Raw genomic sequence first — 15,959 nt, 5'->3', positions numbered from 1 at the left:
CATACCGAGGAGCCGAGAGCTGCTGCTGCGCGTGAAGAGATTTCCACCGCTGTGTTTTTTGTTCCCGACGGCTCGGCGCTGTGCACCCCCGGGGAAGCGGCAGACGCTCTGCTTTGTATCGAGGCAAGTGGGCTTTGTCTGCCGAGCTTATTCTGGCCGCACTCTTTCCCTGCCCACTCTCACTGTCATTCAAATGACTCGAGGCGTCGCTCCGGCATGGTGGGGGCTCGGATGTAGGCTACTACAGGAGGGGCTCGGGGAATGGTTACGGTGTGGATGGGGGGGAGGGGTTTGGAGCTGGAGAGGGGGATGGGCGAAAGGGAAGAGGAGGTACATGCATGCACGCACGCACGCACACACACACACACACACACACACACACACACACACACACACACACACACACACACACACACACGTGCACTCCCTGGGCTAGCCTAGCATGCTAGCTACAGGGATAGACAGGGGGCTGGTTGTAGCCTGTTTTTGCCTCAGCTTAATGATTCTGCAGGGTTGTGTGTGTGAGTGTGAGTGTGTGTGTGTGTGTGTGTGTGCGCCAGATGTGTGTGTGTGCGTGCGTGCGTGTGTGTGCATGCCTGTGTCATGTGAAAGCTGTTAGGTGATGATGTGCCTATTGTGAGAGTTCAGATAAATCCACTTCCCAGCACAGATCATTCACATTTTCTGTCTGTCTGTCTGCCTGTCTGTCTGCCTGTCTGTCTGTCTGTCTGTCTGTCTGTCTGTCTGTCTGTCTGTCTGTCTGTCTCTGTCTGTCTGTCTGTCTGTCTGTCTGTCTGTCTGTCTGTCTCTGTCTGTCTGTCTGGAGAGCCAGTCTACTTCCTGAAAGTTGTGCTCTCACTATCATTGCGTAGTACTAGTACATGATGCACGTTGATTAGCTTTGGAACACATTGGAGCTGATTTGAAAGAGGCCAGTGTTGTACAACAGTGATTGTGAAGGAAGTGATGTATGCCATCTTTCCAGAGTCAGGTTATGGTCAGGTGAATAGGGAACGCAGTGGGACAGCTTGCTCACTCTCAGCTGTTTGTCTGAATGCTGGCTAGGGCTAACATCTGGATTACAATAGCGCATATGTCCATGCCCATGGCTATGTTTTCGAACGGGCGAAACGATTTGCGATTACACACGGAAATTGCACGTAAAGATCGGTTCAAATCTCTTATCACACTAACACGTCAGAAAATGCATATCACGCCGCCATTAAAGAGCCTATCAAACAGGTGATTTACGATTTTGAACTAGCAATTAAGGGTGTATTTGTCTTGGCTAGTAGCATAGTCTAGAATGTTGTGAGTTTAAAATGCAGCCATCCAACGCCAATGCCAAAAGTCACCAGCAAATACATTTCCATCCCATTTGTGCTCAATGTCTGGTGCACATTCCCTGCTTTTAAAATTATATTGAATCCAAAAAGATAGCCTAATTATTCCAATCTCGGCTAATCGCAATCTGTGCTGCCGTGATAACAATATTATTTGATTAGGTTATTACTGTTTCTGTATTCATTTAAACAGTTCCCTTTGCTTCCCAACCACTATCTCATCTACTTTGTGTTCCTGTATTTTGGGTTTTATTCTTTATTTGAGGGATTATTTCGCAAAAACAGACATCTCCAAGATACGTCTCTGTAGATAAGATATTCTAAATCGTGTTTGCCCATATCTGCTGTGAGGTTTAACGTACTACAGTAGGCCTATTCATCTCTTATACAGAATGACAACATGTGGGACATGAACAGACAGCGTATTCATAAAAAACATTCACACACCCTAATATTTATTCACAAGCGCAAACTTCTGCGTCAGGATTGCAGACATAAACCCGTTTAATAAGTCAGAGATAGAGTCCGATGTCTATGACAGTGTTGCTCCTTGTTTGACCTTTGGAAATGAAATACCCTGAACCTGCATTTGGGTCCTACCTCTCCCATTTGGGTTTGCCTCCATATGCATTTGGGTCCGACCTCTCACTGAACCCTAACACATTCACAGCAGTCGCTTCGTGACATTTGAAGGTAAAGTTTGGCTGTTGTCACCAGTATCTTTTCGTTGATGTGATGTAGTTTGGGGAGAGGGCCAGTCTCCCTCTCTCTCTCTCTCTCTCTCTCTCTCTCCCTCTCTTTCTCTCTCTCTCTCACACACACATACACACACACATACACACACACACACACAAGCACACATCATTACTGTCCTCTGTCCATTACTGTCCTCTATGGAGTGCGTGGAAGCGCACTGTCAGTGTGCTCCGTTGTAGTTAGTGATGAAACAGACTCACGAGTTCATCTCTAAGCGCTGTGCTCAACGAGAGACTTGAGGACATTCTTCCAGATTTCATTTTTAAAAGTGGGATGGAAACTAGCCTGGCTTCACAAGACTCGCAAAAATGTGAAGGGTCTGGAACCGCCCGAGTTTATTTTCGATTTCCTACAGTCGCAGACCAAGACGTAATTGGATACACCCGTAACCAATCAGAGCAACAGAACGTGGGTTAGTCTTCGTATCGTCGTATCAAGCGGGTACAGTCGTTTTTATCAAACCCGTCCCATATTAAAGGGTTGTGATTGGCCGGGCGTAACTCCTAAAGGGGATCTGTGGAGAGAAACGGAATGTGAGCTCACGTGATCAGGATGGTGGAAACAATTTGAGAGATTGAGAGAAAAAAGCCTGCAATGTTTTGATGCAAGCCTTCAATTTGATTTGATTCTCCACTCCAGTTTGTTTCACCAGGGATGAAGATGGGGGGGGGGGGGGACATAGTCTCTGCACCCTACGGGAGATGTAGGCAGTGGCTCTGATTGGTCGCGTCGGTTCTCGCTGCTGTTCTAGCGACCGTTTTCAATGGAGACTTTGGGAGGCGGAGATCGCCAGAGTCTGGTATCACGAGACTAGTGATGGAAGGACAGGAGGGTCTCCTGCTCAGAGAGAGAGAGAGAGATTGAGAGAGAGAGAGAGAGAGAGAGAGAGAGAGAGAGAGGTGACTCCTGCCTCAGAGAAAGAAAGAGGGAGCGAGCGAGAGACAGAGAAAGGTGACTCCTGCCTCAGAGAGGGAAAGGGAGATCAACTCCTGCTTCAGAGAGAGACACTCCCGCCTTGTGGGTAGAGAGAGAGACAAAGAAAGAGAGAGAGAAGTGACTACTGCCTCCGAGAGGGAAAGAAAAAGAGAGACAGGGCGAGAGAGAGAGGGAAGGAGAGGGAAGAGAGCATGACTCCTGCCTCAGAGATGTGGTCTGAAACCTCTGGCTCGCCTGTCCTCATTCCTGTAGATCTCTCTTCGTCAGGTGGTCCGTTCGACTAAACAGCTCGCCCCCCCCCTGCTGTGGAACCACCAGCGAGTGAGGCCAGACTGAGGACGCAATAGACCAGAGAATAGGGTGTTTATTTAGAACAGGCCCAACCTTTATTTTGTGTATCGGACGTACATTTTCCGTCCAATCTTACAGGAGGCAAACGCAGTCAAGGTTGCGGACAGCCATGTCGGAGCAGATGAAGGCACTCCCTGACCCCCTGACCCCCTCGGTATGTGTGTGTTGTTGATGTGACGGCGGGAGGCTGTGCAGCGCCGATGGCGGCGCCGTGTCCAGAGTTGACTCCGCTGTGACCAACCTGTCTGGAGGGTCCGGATGGAACCACGCTGCTGCTCTTCCAACCCCCCCCCCCCCCTCCCCCCGCACACATGCACTCTCTGGGGTTAAAGACGACAGAATGGCCGCGCACGCTCACGCGTTTATTTACCGCTTACCCCAAAGGCCCCTCGGCTTATTCCAGTTCCAGACTCGGCGTAGCCCCCATCTCGGTCTCCACGCTAGCCGGCGCCACATCTCGCATCGATCCGTGTCCCCAGTCCCAGCAGCCAAGCCCAGCCTCGGCCCCGGCCCCGGCCTCTAGACCCCCAGTCCCAGCCCAGTCTCTGCCCTGTCACCCCCCACAGCCCCCAACCCACAGCCCCCAGCCCCCAACCTCCAGCCCCCAACCCCCAGCCCCCAACCCCCAGCCCCCAACCTCCAGCCCTAGCCTGCCTCCGGGGACGCTGATTGTCACGAGTCACGTGAATCCCGGGGATGGGCTCCGTCCCGTTTGTCGACAGGCGCGCGCGCATGTGTGTGTGTGTGTGTGTGGATGCCGGTGTGTGAGAAAGAGATATATAGGCTAGAGAGCGAGAGAGCGAGAGACAGAGCGAGAGAGCGAGCGAGCGCGTAATCTGGGGGCAGTGAAAGAAAGGGCGTGCAAACGACAGCCAGAGAGAGAGAGAGAGAGAGAGACGGAGAGGAGAGAGGCGGGTGGGTGCATGCGGGCGACTGCGAGACTGAGAGACGGTCGGCTCGGTCCGACAGCAGCCTAGCGGAGGACGAGGGCCAGAGCGCCAGCCAGCCCACGCCGAGCACAGCCCACGCGGAAGAGGCGGAGACCGGCGGCGGCGTTCGCCCAGACAGACGACAGCCGTACGGAGGGTGGGGTGGGGGGTGGGAGGGGGGGCGTGGGGGCAGGGAGAGCCGGAGAGCGCCAGTGTCGGATGAGCCGGAAAGCCAGCGTTGGATGTGTTGCCCAGGGGGGGGGGGAAGCAGAGGGAAACAGCGTTCCTTTTTTATTTTTTTAAATCCTCACCCCCCCTCCCTCCCCTCCCCTCCCCTCCCCAACCCCCCCCCCCCCCCCCTCATCCTCACCTGACTGGATTTCTCTCTGTTGCTCGCCGTGTAGAGCTGGACTAGCAGAGGAGCAGCGCACAGCCCAGGTATTTAACCACGATCTTCTCTTTCATTTGGCACCGATGCCTCAGCTTCCGGGATTTAATGGCGGGGGGGGGGGGGGGGAGTGATAGAGAGAGAGAGAGAGAGAGAGAGAGAGAGAGGATTGCTGTGCGTCAGGCGGAACACATCAGGCTAAGGGATGGAGGCAGTTCTGTGGCAGTAATGGCAGCTGATGTGTTTTGGTTCAACGGGAGCTCTGTGTCTCTGTCTTGCTTACTGCATGTGTGTGTGTGTGTGTGTGTCTAGCTTGTGTGTTTGTGTGTCTAGCTTGTGTATGTGTGTGTGTGTCTAGCTTGTGTGTGTGTGTGTCTAGCTCGTGTGTGTTTGTGTGTGTGTGTCTAGCTTGTGTGTGTGTGTGTGTGTGTGTAGCTCATGTGTGTGTGTGTCTAGCTCGTGTGTGTGTAGCTTGTGTGTGTGTGTGTAGCTCGAGTGTGTGTGTGTGTGTGTGTCTAGCTTGTGTGTGTGTGTGTGTGTCTAGCTCGTGTGTGTGTGTAGCTCATGTGTGTGTGTGTGTGTGCGCGTGTGTGTCTGTCTGGTCGAGACGGTAGCGCGCTGTGATAGGGGCTTTATGAAGCTGTGATCTGTTGACATGCCTGCTGGTGTTGGAGGCCATTAATCTCAACAGGGCTGGCAGACGGCAGACATTCAGGAGTCGGGGTTTTCAGGACGCTAGTTCAGCCCCCCACCGCCCCCCCTCCCTCGCCTCCTCCATCCCTCTCTTTCTTCACCTCCCTCCCTCCGTCTGTCTGCCGGTCTCCTCCACTCTCCACGGCCCTCTCTCTCTCTCTCTCTCTCTCTCCCTCTCTCTATAAATGGATGGTTTTAAAGCCCGTCGCCGTCATGCTAGCCCTCGGTGCCGAATGACTCTGTGGAAGATGGAAGACAAAGGCCAGTACGTTTTCAGGGTCTTTTACACGGGTTTCTGGGTAATTTAGCCTCAGCAGCCTTCAGGTTTTTTTGTATCCTGATCTGCCCCCCCCCCCCCCACCACCCCACCCCCCCCTCCCCTCCTTGTGCTCCTTCGGAATCGTGTAGACTTTAACACCGAGGTGTGTGTGTGTGTGTGTGTGTGTGTGTGTGTGTGTGTGTGTGTGTGTGTGTGTTCTTGTCATGAGCATCTTTCCGCCAGTGCTCCGCACTCCTCCTTCCCATCGGTAAACCTCAGTGATGAATCTATCAAGCAGCGGACGGCCTTAACAAAGGCAGAGCCCCCCCTCCCTATAGAAAACGGGGGTGAAAGGTGCCATGTGGAGATCATCAGGGAGGGGTGACGGAATGCACCCCTAGATCAGGAGGGTGGGGAGGGGGCGGAAAACGTTTGAATCTGTGGCCGGTGTGTTTCGGATTAACCCTTTGCTGGGACAAATGTCTGTCTCCCTTGCGGAGACGAGTATCCTTCCCCGGTCTTCCCCTGCTCCAACACACGCACCCACGCACACACACACACACACACACACACATGTGCATGCACCAGACATTTGTTGATATCTGTTTTGGATTTGGTGGAGAATATTCTAACCTGCTCCGTGTGTCCTGGAGAAACTCAATGGAGCCACGTCTGTGAAAAATGCGTGTGATGTTGATCAGTGTGAGACGCGGCCCAGGCGCTGCAGGGTGGACCGCGTATAGACTGGCACGGGTGTAAGACGAGCCTTAGATCTCGCCTGTTAAATAATGTTGTGGGGGTTGGTTGTGTGTGTGTGTGTGTGTGTGTGTGTGTGGGGGGGGGGGGGGGGGGGGGGTATTGGTTTCCTCCACCCCGGCACAGCAGGGGTTAAGGAGTCAATCACCTGTCAAATCGTCCAGGATTGCGCAACACTTAAAAGACAGACACGGGTGCAGCGACACACATGTGCCGTGCTCATATTTGGGCCACGCGCCCCTGCTGGGGGAGCTCTTAGTGTGCACGTCACATAGAGCCAGCCTCTCACCCCTTTGCTCCCCTCGCACGTGAGACGTGCCCAGACTACGGACCGCCGAGAACAGAGAGCACATTCAACCCCCCCCCACCTCCACCGTCTGAGGCAGAGTAACCCAGCCAGCATTGATTCCCGCTCCCCGACCGCACTGACGAACTCACCCTGCTGCAGAAAGCTACGCTGTTGGTATGTGGCCATGGTATGTGCTTCATTTAGAGAATCTGACGAGGAATCATAAGCATGCTGTGGGCTATGCGTGTTATTGCCATCAGCTGTGTTATTGCCATCAGCTGTTTCAGTCTTTGTCATTCGGAATATGGCTCTGACCAAACATCCCCGGCCAGACATGAACAACAGCCCCATAAGGGACTATAAACAACACTAATCAGAGGGCCACTCTGTTTGGAGAGCATTTAGATTTGATGTGTAATTGCCCTCTGAATCAGTTTTCCATCACTGATGAAGCCTGAATGACCCAGAGGTTTTTTGGTGTCGTCGTGGTCTGCCATCGTCATAGAGACACGGGAAGTCTGAGGTTAGTCAGGCCCTGGCTGGTGCCTTCGGCCAAAACCACAGTTATCTATTCAACACTTAACAACAGAGACCGTTATTCTGTTTGAGACGCCAACTCCCAAATCTTAGTACCGCATGAACATAGAAAGATGTAGAGTGGGCGTGAGGGAGGTCCGTCCAAGTCTCGCCATGTCAGACCTGGGAGATCTCCGCCTCCGAAGGTCTGGAGACATCTCCATTGAAAACCGTTGCTAGAACAGCGCCGAAAAGCGAAAAACATCTCCAGTAGGAGGAAAGACCCGTCCTACCGGAAATGATGTCCTCCAAACAGGAGAATTAAAACCAAAACACCGGCCCAATTCACCAGCCCAATAAGGAAGGACCGCCCGAAAGACGTTGGATTGGTTCTGCAATGCAGGCTTTTTTTCCAATCTCTCAAATTGTTTCCACCCGCTTTTGGCGACGAAACCAAAATGTCTTCAGTCGCAAGATGAGCGCCGCTTTTAGAGACTGACTCCTGAGCCTAGATCCATCCAGGGTGGAGTGCCAAGAAAGTAGGGAGCTGGGAAGAAAGAGATATTGATAGATGGGTGAACTGGTAGAGTGGGGTAATGCGGTAAAGAGAGAGAAGGAATGGAGAGAGGAGGGAGAGAGAGCAGGAGGAAGAGTCGGAGAGGGAGTGAGCGCCACAAGCCTCTAGTGTTATCCACTGGGTCATGCTCATGAAACATTTAATCAAGCTTTGCAGATAACAGCTTCCCGTCCGACTTAGCACAAACATGTCTATACTGTACCTGCGCGCTGCGGCTTATCTGTAGTTATATTGTGATAACAAAAAATATTTCCCCCTTTCAAAATCTGATGGCTGCACATTGAATACAGACTAGACCCCTTTTTCAGGAAAATTGGGCTTTCGTAGTTTCCTTTTAGCCAAGAACTAGTTCAGTGAGCTCTTTGAAATGAGTTCTGTGCTGAAAGACCTGAATGCCAGCACACAAGTTGCATAACAATAGCTGGCCCTATTAATAGAACAATTATGATAATAAACGGTTGCCAAACACATTTACGATGTCCTACTTTTCACCCATGGCACCAATCGGATCATCGAGCATGTCTGGTTTGGGAGAGGTCTTTGTGCTCACGAGTCACCCTGATGAACCCCACTCTTGGTTGTAGCTAGAATATTGTTGTGCTTCTCTCTCTGGTTGTGAGTGGCTTTCTCCGAGCCCTTCTGCGTTTTCAGACTTATTTACAACCCATCTAGGTCACTCTGAACCATACTGTTTCCTAACATAGCCATGGCTGTGTGGCTGGAGTTGCTAGTTCCCAGTTGTAGCGTGGAAGATTTGAGGCCCCAACATCTAAAATTCCCAATAAATAGCCTTGTGTTTATGAAAAGCCTGCGTCTTCTCTCTGTGCTTGTATTGTGTATTGAGACCAACTGGGGCTGTATGAACGTGGAGTATAGACTACAGGCCACACGCAGATCACAAGGTTTATGTCATTCCACATATATGCTAATCACCTTGACAGACAGGAGCCGCAATAGAAAAATGTAGTTTCTACAGTATGTGTTGAAGCGTACCAGCTTGTGTTTTGTTTCGGAGGCTTACCCGTTTGAACAGGTTAGGTGGGTATGATAACGCAGTTTAAACAGGCTTGGAGACAAGAGTATGGAACGCTTAACCGCCCTGAAGATGTCACTTGCCTGGAACGATGGCAGAGATCCTCAGTCAGTCAACGCCCAAGCTGAGCAAAGACTACGAAACCCCAGACACAAACAAAGACTGTTTTCAACTGGAACTACTGCACTGTAGAATGACAAACGCGTTATAATACGGTCACTTTTTGTTGACCGGGCGACCCAGTGTACAGTCGGTGACAGGGTTGTCTGTGTGAGGGACGGATGGTGGAACGGAGGTAGGGGAGATGTGTATTGATTAGCATGTCTGAGTGGATGACAGGCTCTGGCAAACAGGTCATGTGGTGTTTATTTGCTTAGCAAACACACACACACACACATTTCCTCTATACTGTCACATTCCTCAGTGTCCTTCCCGTAGCATCCCCTCTAATGATTAATTACATCTACCCTAGTGGCCAAAGATGGACACCACCGTGCCTTATTTTAGCCTTGCATCTTAATGTGGATCTCCTTCCCACTGGGCTCCTTTGAGCCAGTACAGGGAGGCGCCTCCGCCCGTCTTTCCAAGGATACAGACAGGAGGAGCGGGGTAGAGGAGCGGGGAGGAGGAGGACGACAGTGGGTGGAGTGCTTTCTCCCCAAAGGGCTTCTCTGCCCTGGGGTCAGTGACGGGGCCTCCTCCTCGTTTGTTCGTCAAACACTGGAAGTCGGTAAATAACCTCCTATGTTAAGTGTGCCGAGAACTCGCAAGGACCGACATTCAGAACACGGTAACGTCCACGAAGATCGGGAGGTCCTTCACCTCCTCTGGGGATAGTCGCCGTTTTTTTGGGGCTCCATATTAGAGTCGGCTTCGAATGATACTTCAATGAAGTGGTGGTTATTTCTCTCCACCATTACACCTGGAACTAATTGGGCCTGTAAATTAGAAAGAAGCCCCTCTCTGGGACTAGCTTTCATTGTGCTTGGAGATACCTGCAACTATTCGGACATGACAGGACGATCAACCAATGCTCTTTATGAGTCTGGAGGACCTGGAGGTCTCTGACTGATTGCTTGATCCTTTGATGAAGCTTGACATTCTTGGTTTGTGCGTCATAGCTGTTAGATCTTTGCTGCGGTGGTGAGCTGGTTTCAGTCTTACTGGACAGACCATCTAAGGACATCTCCACTGTCTTCCTGGTGATCAACATAGCCAGGAGCCATGTCCAACTTCTTCTCTTTAGAGCTGTGTGGATGTTTTGGAAGGCGGAAGAAGAAACCAGTCAATAGTATTAAAAAGGCACGCAATTCATTTGTATCGCGCTGGAGATCAGACCGAGAAGATGTCACACTTGATCGCAAAGTCAACCAAGAAGGCAAACTGGACCAAGAAGGCAAACTGGACCAAGAAGGCAAACTGGACCAAGAAGGCAAACTGCCTTATGCCAAAATCGACCATGATGCCAATCTCGACCATGATGCCAATCTCGATCAAGGTGCTAACCTCAACCATGATGCCCAAGTCGACAAAGGTGCCAATCTCGACCATGATGCCAAATTGGACCAAGACGTTGAAAACAACCGTGAAGTCACGTGTGTCACTGCCCCTGAGGAAGACGTTAAAAGTAGGTCCCAGCCGAATCCAAACCCAGGCCCTGGGGCTGCATAGGCCCTAGGTGCTCCACAGCTCTAGGGAAACACACGCCAAAGAAAATAGACTGATTTTTCACACACTGCTATTATTTTTAGACCCTTTTGTGATTGTGAGCTCTGTGTGTGTTAGACCCTGGATTGTGAGCTCTGTCTGTCTGTGTGTGTGTGTGTGTGTGTGTGTGTGTGTGTGTGTGTGTGTGTGTGTGTGTGTGTGTGTGTGTGTGTGTGTGTGTGTGTGTGTGTGTGTGTGTGTGTGTGTGTGTGTGTGTGTGTGTGTGTGTGTACAGCTTCCTTTTGACATTTGAATGTATTTTGGAACCACAACGTTCAAACTGTGTCTGTTAGTGCCACGTGCCTCTGGCTCCAGCTCCATCCGTACAGTGCTGGGCTATTTTCTGCTCTCCTTGTATTCTTGTCCTCCGCTCTGAACATGGACAGTCTGCTAGTAATTTACCTCTCAGACTCCAGTATGTTCTGAAGAATTGTCAACGATAATTGAGTCTCATAGGCCTCTGCCTCTGTCCTCATATGATATAATCATGCTTGTAAATCGGATTTTACAAGTCTGCTAGGGGCCTCACAAATGTCAGGAGAGTCTATTGCACCACTAGAAGGCTAGAAGCCCCTCAAAATAGCCTGACGTCCAATACACACGAGGACCCTGGATTTGTGGCAGTGTCGTAGTCGTGACTTTTATAAGGGTTTATGAAGTGACAAGGGGCTATGATTTACACTCCCACGTACAGTAGTAGGACCCTAGCAGAGATCCATTTGGTTTGACGGGTCCGAGCGTAAATTGTTTACATGCGGTACGTGAGTAGTTTGTTCCATGCCGGGTGCACAAACATTCTCAGCTTTGATATGCTCTTTGAGATGGCGGAGAGAGAAGCTGTCTATTGTTCAGTGGCATCTGGAGACGAGAGCGGTGTTTACAGGATGCTGGTGTTTGTTCAGTGTGTACACACTACTTACAGGGCTGTTTCCTGCTATAGCCAGGGACAAACAAAGGGACACACACATTTATGTGAGGCCAAGTGTGAGGAGTTTAATAATGGCTTAAGGGGGTAATTCACATTCGATTGAGGTACACAGAGATCCCAGTAGTCTTGTGAGGTCCCGTCACAAGTCTAGTTATTATCGTGACCTCAGCCCAGAGAAGTCTGTGGTCCAGCGGGTAGAGTCTCTGTCAGTCAAGACGGGGGATAAGGTGTCAGGCTTTTTACCTCTGCGTTTGATTGACTGTGTCGGAAGGTCACAGTGAAAGCCGGTTGTGACATTTAGCGTTTGGTTCCGCATCGATTGTGGTTTGGATGACACGGCGGCGGTGTAAGTGGATGCTGTGCGGGTGACAGGACTCAGGACGACGGTGATGTGACCAGGGCGTGACGTATCGATCGGGACGGTGTGGATGTGGATCTATGACCTGAGTCAGTGGAGGAGCTGAGGAGGCACGTGGGGCCGAGCTGGTCCACCTGCTGTTATGGTCCGTTCCGTTCCGGGTGGATGAATTTGTGTCTTTGTAGGTTTTTGCCTACTTACCTTATTCCTCAGCAATATAGGTCAACGGGACTGCTTTCAGAAGCAGTTATTACAGGGCACAGTCAGGACACGGCTTTGTGTGTGTGTGGGGTGTGTGTGTGTGTGTGTGTGTGTGTGTGTCAGTGTGTGTGTTTGTTTGTTGGTGCATGGAAAAGCTCCATTAGGTGATTGTTTTTCTGTGGTTGGCTTTGGACCATGCCATTTGGTGGCCATGGCCCCCTCCCGTGTTTGTGTGTGTGTGTGTGCATGTGTGTGTGTGTGTTCATGCAGGGGGTTTAACAGCTGCTGATTGTGATAAGTGATTTCCTCCTCTAACCTTTTGGAGCAGTGTGTGTGTGTGTGTGCGTGTGCGTGTGTGCGCTCACCATGTCGTGCTCCTGTGTCGACTGGTGCCTCACTCGACGCAGAGAGGGATTGCCTCTCGAAAAAGGTGGCTCAGCACTCTGCCCCTCTGCTCAGGAGGGAGGGAGAGGGAGGGAGGGAGAGAGAGAGAGAGAGGGAGAGAGAGAGAGAGAGAGAGAGAGGGGGGGGGGGGGGGGGGAAGGTTCACATGAGGTTACGAGTCCCCGGCCTCTCACACACCACCCGGTTCAACACGATTCCCATCTGCTTTAGTGACATGAATGTTTTGCTAAAGTAGATAACGGCAAAACTCTTGTATGATTCACTAAAGGAGTGGTGCTGGTGGTTTATTATCCAGGGATAGTGAGTGGTTGGCCACGCCAGTGCAGTGGCAGAACCAGGACACCTGAGGTAGTCTTAAAGTCGCACTGAAACGGACGTTTGAGATCATCTAACTTCCGTAGTTTGACGTATTTCCGACGCAAACAAGCTATGAGGGTGGGACATATGTTTAGAGGAATTTGATTGGAAAATTGAAAAGTGGACGGGTTTTAAGAACTTTAGAGAGATTCGATAGAAGGATAGCGTCGATTGACGGGTGGATGTCGTGAGATTATTGGCCTAAAATCTAAGGTACCTGTTGTCGTCACTGCATGTGACCTACCGTTTTCCAGGAAGTAAGAAATTATATACAGTACTTTGATATAAGATTACAACAAAAGTAAAATTTTGTAATTTTTTGGGCATACATCGTTGAATAGGTGAACACTATGACTAATTATGAAACCAAAATAGGACAGAATGCTTTTTTCATTTCAGTGCGAATTTAAGGCAGACATGTTGCCGGCTAGCCCCTCAGTTGCATTTCCATTCACTTCCAAAATGGAGAAGAACAAAAAAATCTGATGAGGGACAGACATGCACCTCTTTCAGATAATCTGGGTGTATGGAGGTCGACATAATCTCAAATTCTCTCCTGCAAATTTCATGTGGAAGTTGAAACCGGCATCTCGGTCTGGCCATCGCTTTCCTAAAGGGTGACACACACATGCATTATGTTAAGGCTGGCTATTGGAAAAGGTTTTAGGCTGTCTCTTGTGTTCAGAGAGGTTGAGAGGATGAGGGCTGCGTTGACTCTGCCATAGGCTACTCCTTGAGCTGTCCGCAGTATTGATTGATTGATTGATTTGATTGATTGATTTTTTACTTATTTTTAAGACAGGGACAAGGTACAGTAGACATTTACCCTATAGAATAGGGAGAGATGCACTGTACAAGGTTATAGCTAAAACAGCTAATTTCCACCCGCAGTCCCTAGGCAAATAAATATACAGTCTTAAAATAGTGGGGCAAATAGTATACAGTAGAAGAGTTACATATAGAAGGAATACAAAAAAGTTATATACAGTAGATGTCAATGAAGCTTTTGTATGCTAATTGTCACGTCTGTTTGGGCTTTTCAATGAGACTGGTGTTCAGAGACTGCTTGTCCAGGCCAAGCCTACTGGCTGAGTAAAGTCAGTAAACTGACTGAGGCACGGGTAGCTAGCTTGTTAGCTTAGCTGACTGAGGCCACCCATGTTATTAGCTTAGCTGACTGAGGCTAGCCTTGTTGTTAGCTATTCAAGCGAGGCTAGCCAGCTTTGCGGACTGTGTTGCTGCAGTGTTGTTGAGATGAGAGGTCCATCCTGATCCAGCAACATCTCTCTCCAAGGTCAACACTCTCTAAAGTAGGAATGGGCATGAGAAAATATTGTACTATCGCAGTAGTATCAAAGATATTGCATATTCTGATATCCGAGGGATGGTGGATTGATTATTTTGCAGTGGGCACGAGGCCTAGCTCAACATATCTTTTTCTTTAGACTAAATTGTTTCAAATGTCACAAATTATATGCAAAAATGGAATACCGATGTCAGATAATCTAATACCCATGCTCATCCCTACTCTAAAGATTTACATTGTTACTGGGAAGGCAGTGAGAGCTTGATAGAATTCAGGGGTTTGTTTGACTTTGTTTGTGTTGGGCATTGATTTTTCCATCACCGGGAGAAAGTTGAGCGATTTCACATTCAGCGGTGGCAGTCGACGTTTTTGAACAATCAGGGCTCCGAGACACTAAATTACTGGTCTTGGTGACACACGTACACACAACACACACACACACACACACACGCAAAACACAATCTAAAGCAAGAACAGGCCTACTCAGCCAGCCGCCCCCCCCCCCAGAGGCAGGTACGGGGGTAGATTGCATTGAAGGAACGATGGGGAATGTGACAGGGGCGTGATGGAGAACGGGGCCGCGGCGTGCGTCTTGAACCGTCGTCACGTCGCTGATTTATCACCTCTGTCATTGGCCGGGGCACACACGGAGCTCCTCCCCCGCACGCCGGGCTATTTTTAACCACCTATTTCTCATCAGCATGCCGGGGAGAGAGGGGAGAAGAGGCTGGTCACATGAGGAGATGGAGTAGAAGAAAGAGAGAAGACGACAGGGGGAGAGAAAGATGGAGGGAGGGGCGCGGGTCCCCCTTGTTCTGGCACTCAGATAGAGAAGCTACCTTTCCGGCATCCATCTTTGTTTTTGTTTTTGTACGTACGCCTCGCTCGGCTATCCTTGTCTGTGTGTCCGAAGTGGTGATGAAACCAGATGAGGAGCTATGGTTTGGAGGAGGGAGGAGAGGGGGAGGGAGGAGGAGGAGGGGCTGGTTGTGTCCTCCTGTCACGTTGAGGCGGCGATGGAAAAGCTGTTCCTCACCGCTACGCTGTAAAACCCTTTAACACAGTTCGTTCTGATTGGCCAACTGTCAGGAGTCGTTAACACATGGCACGTGTGACCGCTTCACAACTCCGCGACTGCCAAACAACACAAACACACACACACACATGCACACACACGCCCACACACAGCTCGACAGTGTTACTTACATATGCCAGGCTACCACCTAGGTGCTAATATGGTACCTCACACGCCCAAAGCTAAACAAACAGCAAGCCAGGGGCTGTGAGTGCGTGTGTATGATGTTTGTCAATCTCAAAAGGTTGTCCTTCAAGTGACTGGTTTAACAGTACGCTGCCCTCAATATGTGACCTGTTCACCGTGAAGTATTTACGTTCTCAACAGTTCTCCTCTCTTCTCTTCATACACTCACTGCGGTCATCTCAGAAAAGCAATGACTATGTGATGCGTGCTCGTGAAAACCTACGCCGAAGTCTCCCTTCAGCCTGAAACCTACGTTGCTCGATCGATCGAAGATGCGCTCCAACGTCATCGCGATCCTCATCGCCTGGGTGATGTGACGCAATCGTCCGACGATTGGCTAACTCCCCCCTCCCCACACTTCTGATTGGCTCCCCAGGTACAACCCGACCCCCGCGTGACGGAGAGGTCCCCGGAGTAGACTACAACTTCCTGTCTGTGCAGGACTTCCTGGAGCTGGAGAAGAGCGGCACCCTACTGGAGATAGGAACTTATGAAGGTAGGTACTGACTGAGTAGGGCCCCCTCTCTGGATTTTTGGTGCAACCCGCCCCCCGTCCACCCCCCCCGCCCCCCTCCAAATAAGATCCACACCGTCCAATCAGAGTGAACGC

At 50.4% G+C, this 15,959-nt stretch overlaps 1 protein-coding gene across 1 annotated transcript in view; it reads left to right on the top strand.

The window, feature by feature from the left end:
- The window catches only part of magi1b (membrane associated guanylate kinase, WW and PDZ domain containing 1b), a 107,100-nt gene that overhangs the window by 50,843 nt on the left and 40,298 nt on the right, over positions 1-15,959 (top strand). Inside the window, exon 3 of the mRNA XM_084441309.1 lies at positions 15,726-15,845. Coding sequence (XP_084297435.1) covers positions 15,726-15,845 — 120 coding nt within the window. The remainder of the gene's footprint in view (positions 1-15,725; positions 15,846-15,959) is intronic.

The sequence above is a fragment of the Borostomias antarcticus genome (assembly GCF_949987555.1).
Source record: "Borostomias antarcticus genome assembly, chromosome: 7".
NCBI lineage: Eukaryota > Metazoa > Chordata > Actinopteri > Stomiiformes > Stomiidae > Borostomias > Borostomias antarcticus.
The sequence above is the reverse complement of the archived record's forward strand: the minus strand, read 5'-3'. Positions and strand labels throughout refer to the sequence as shown.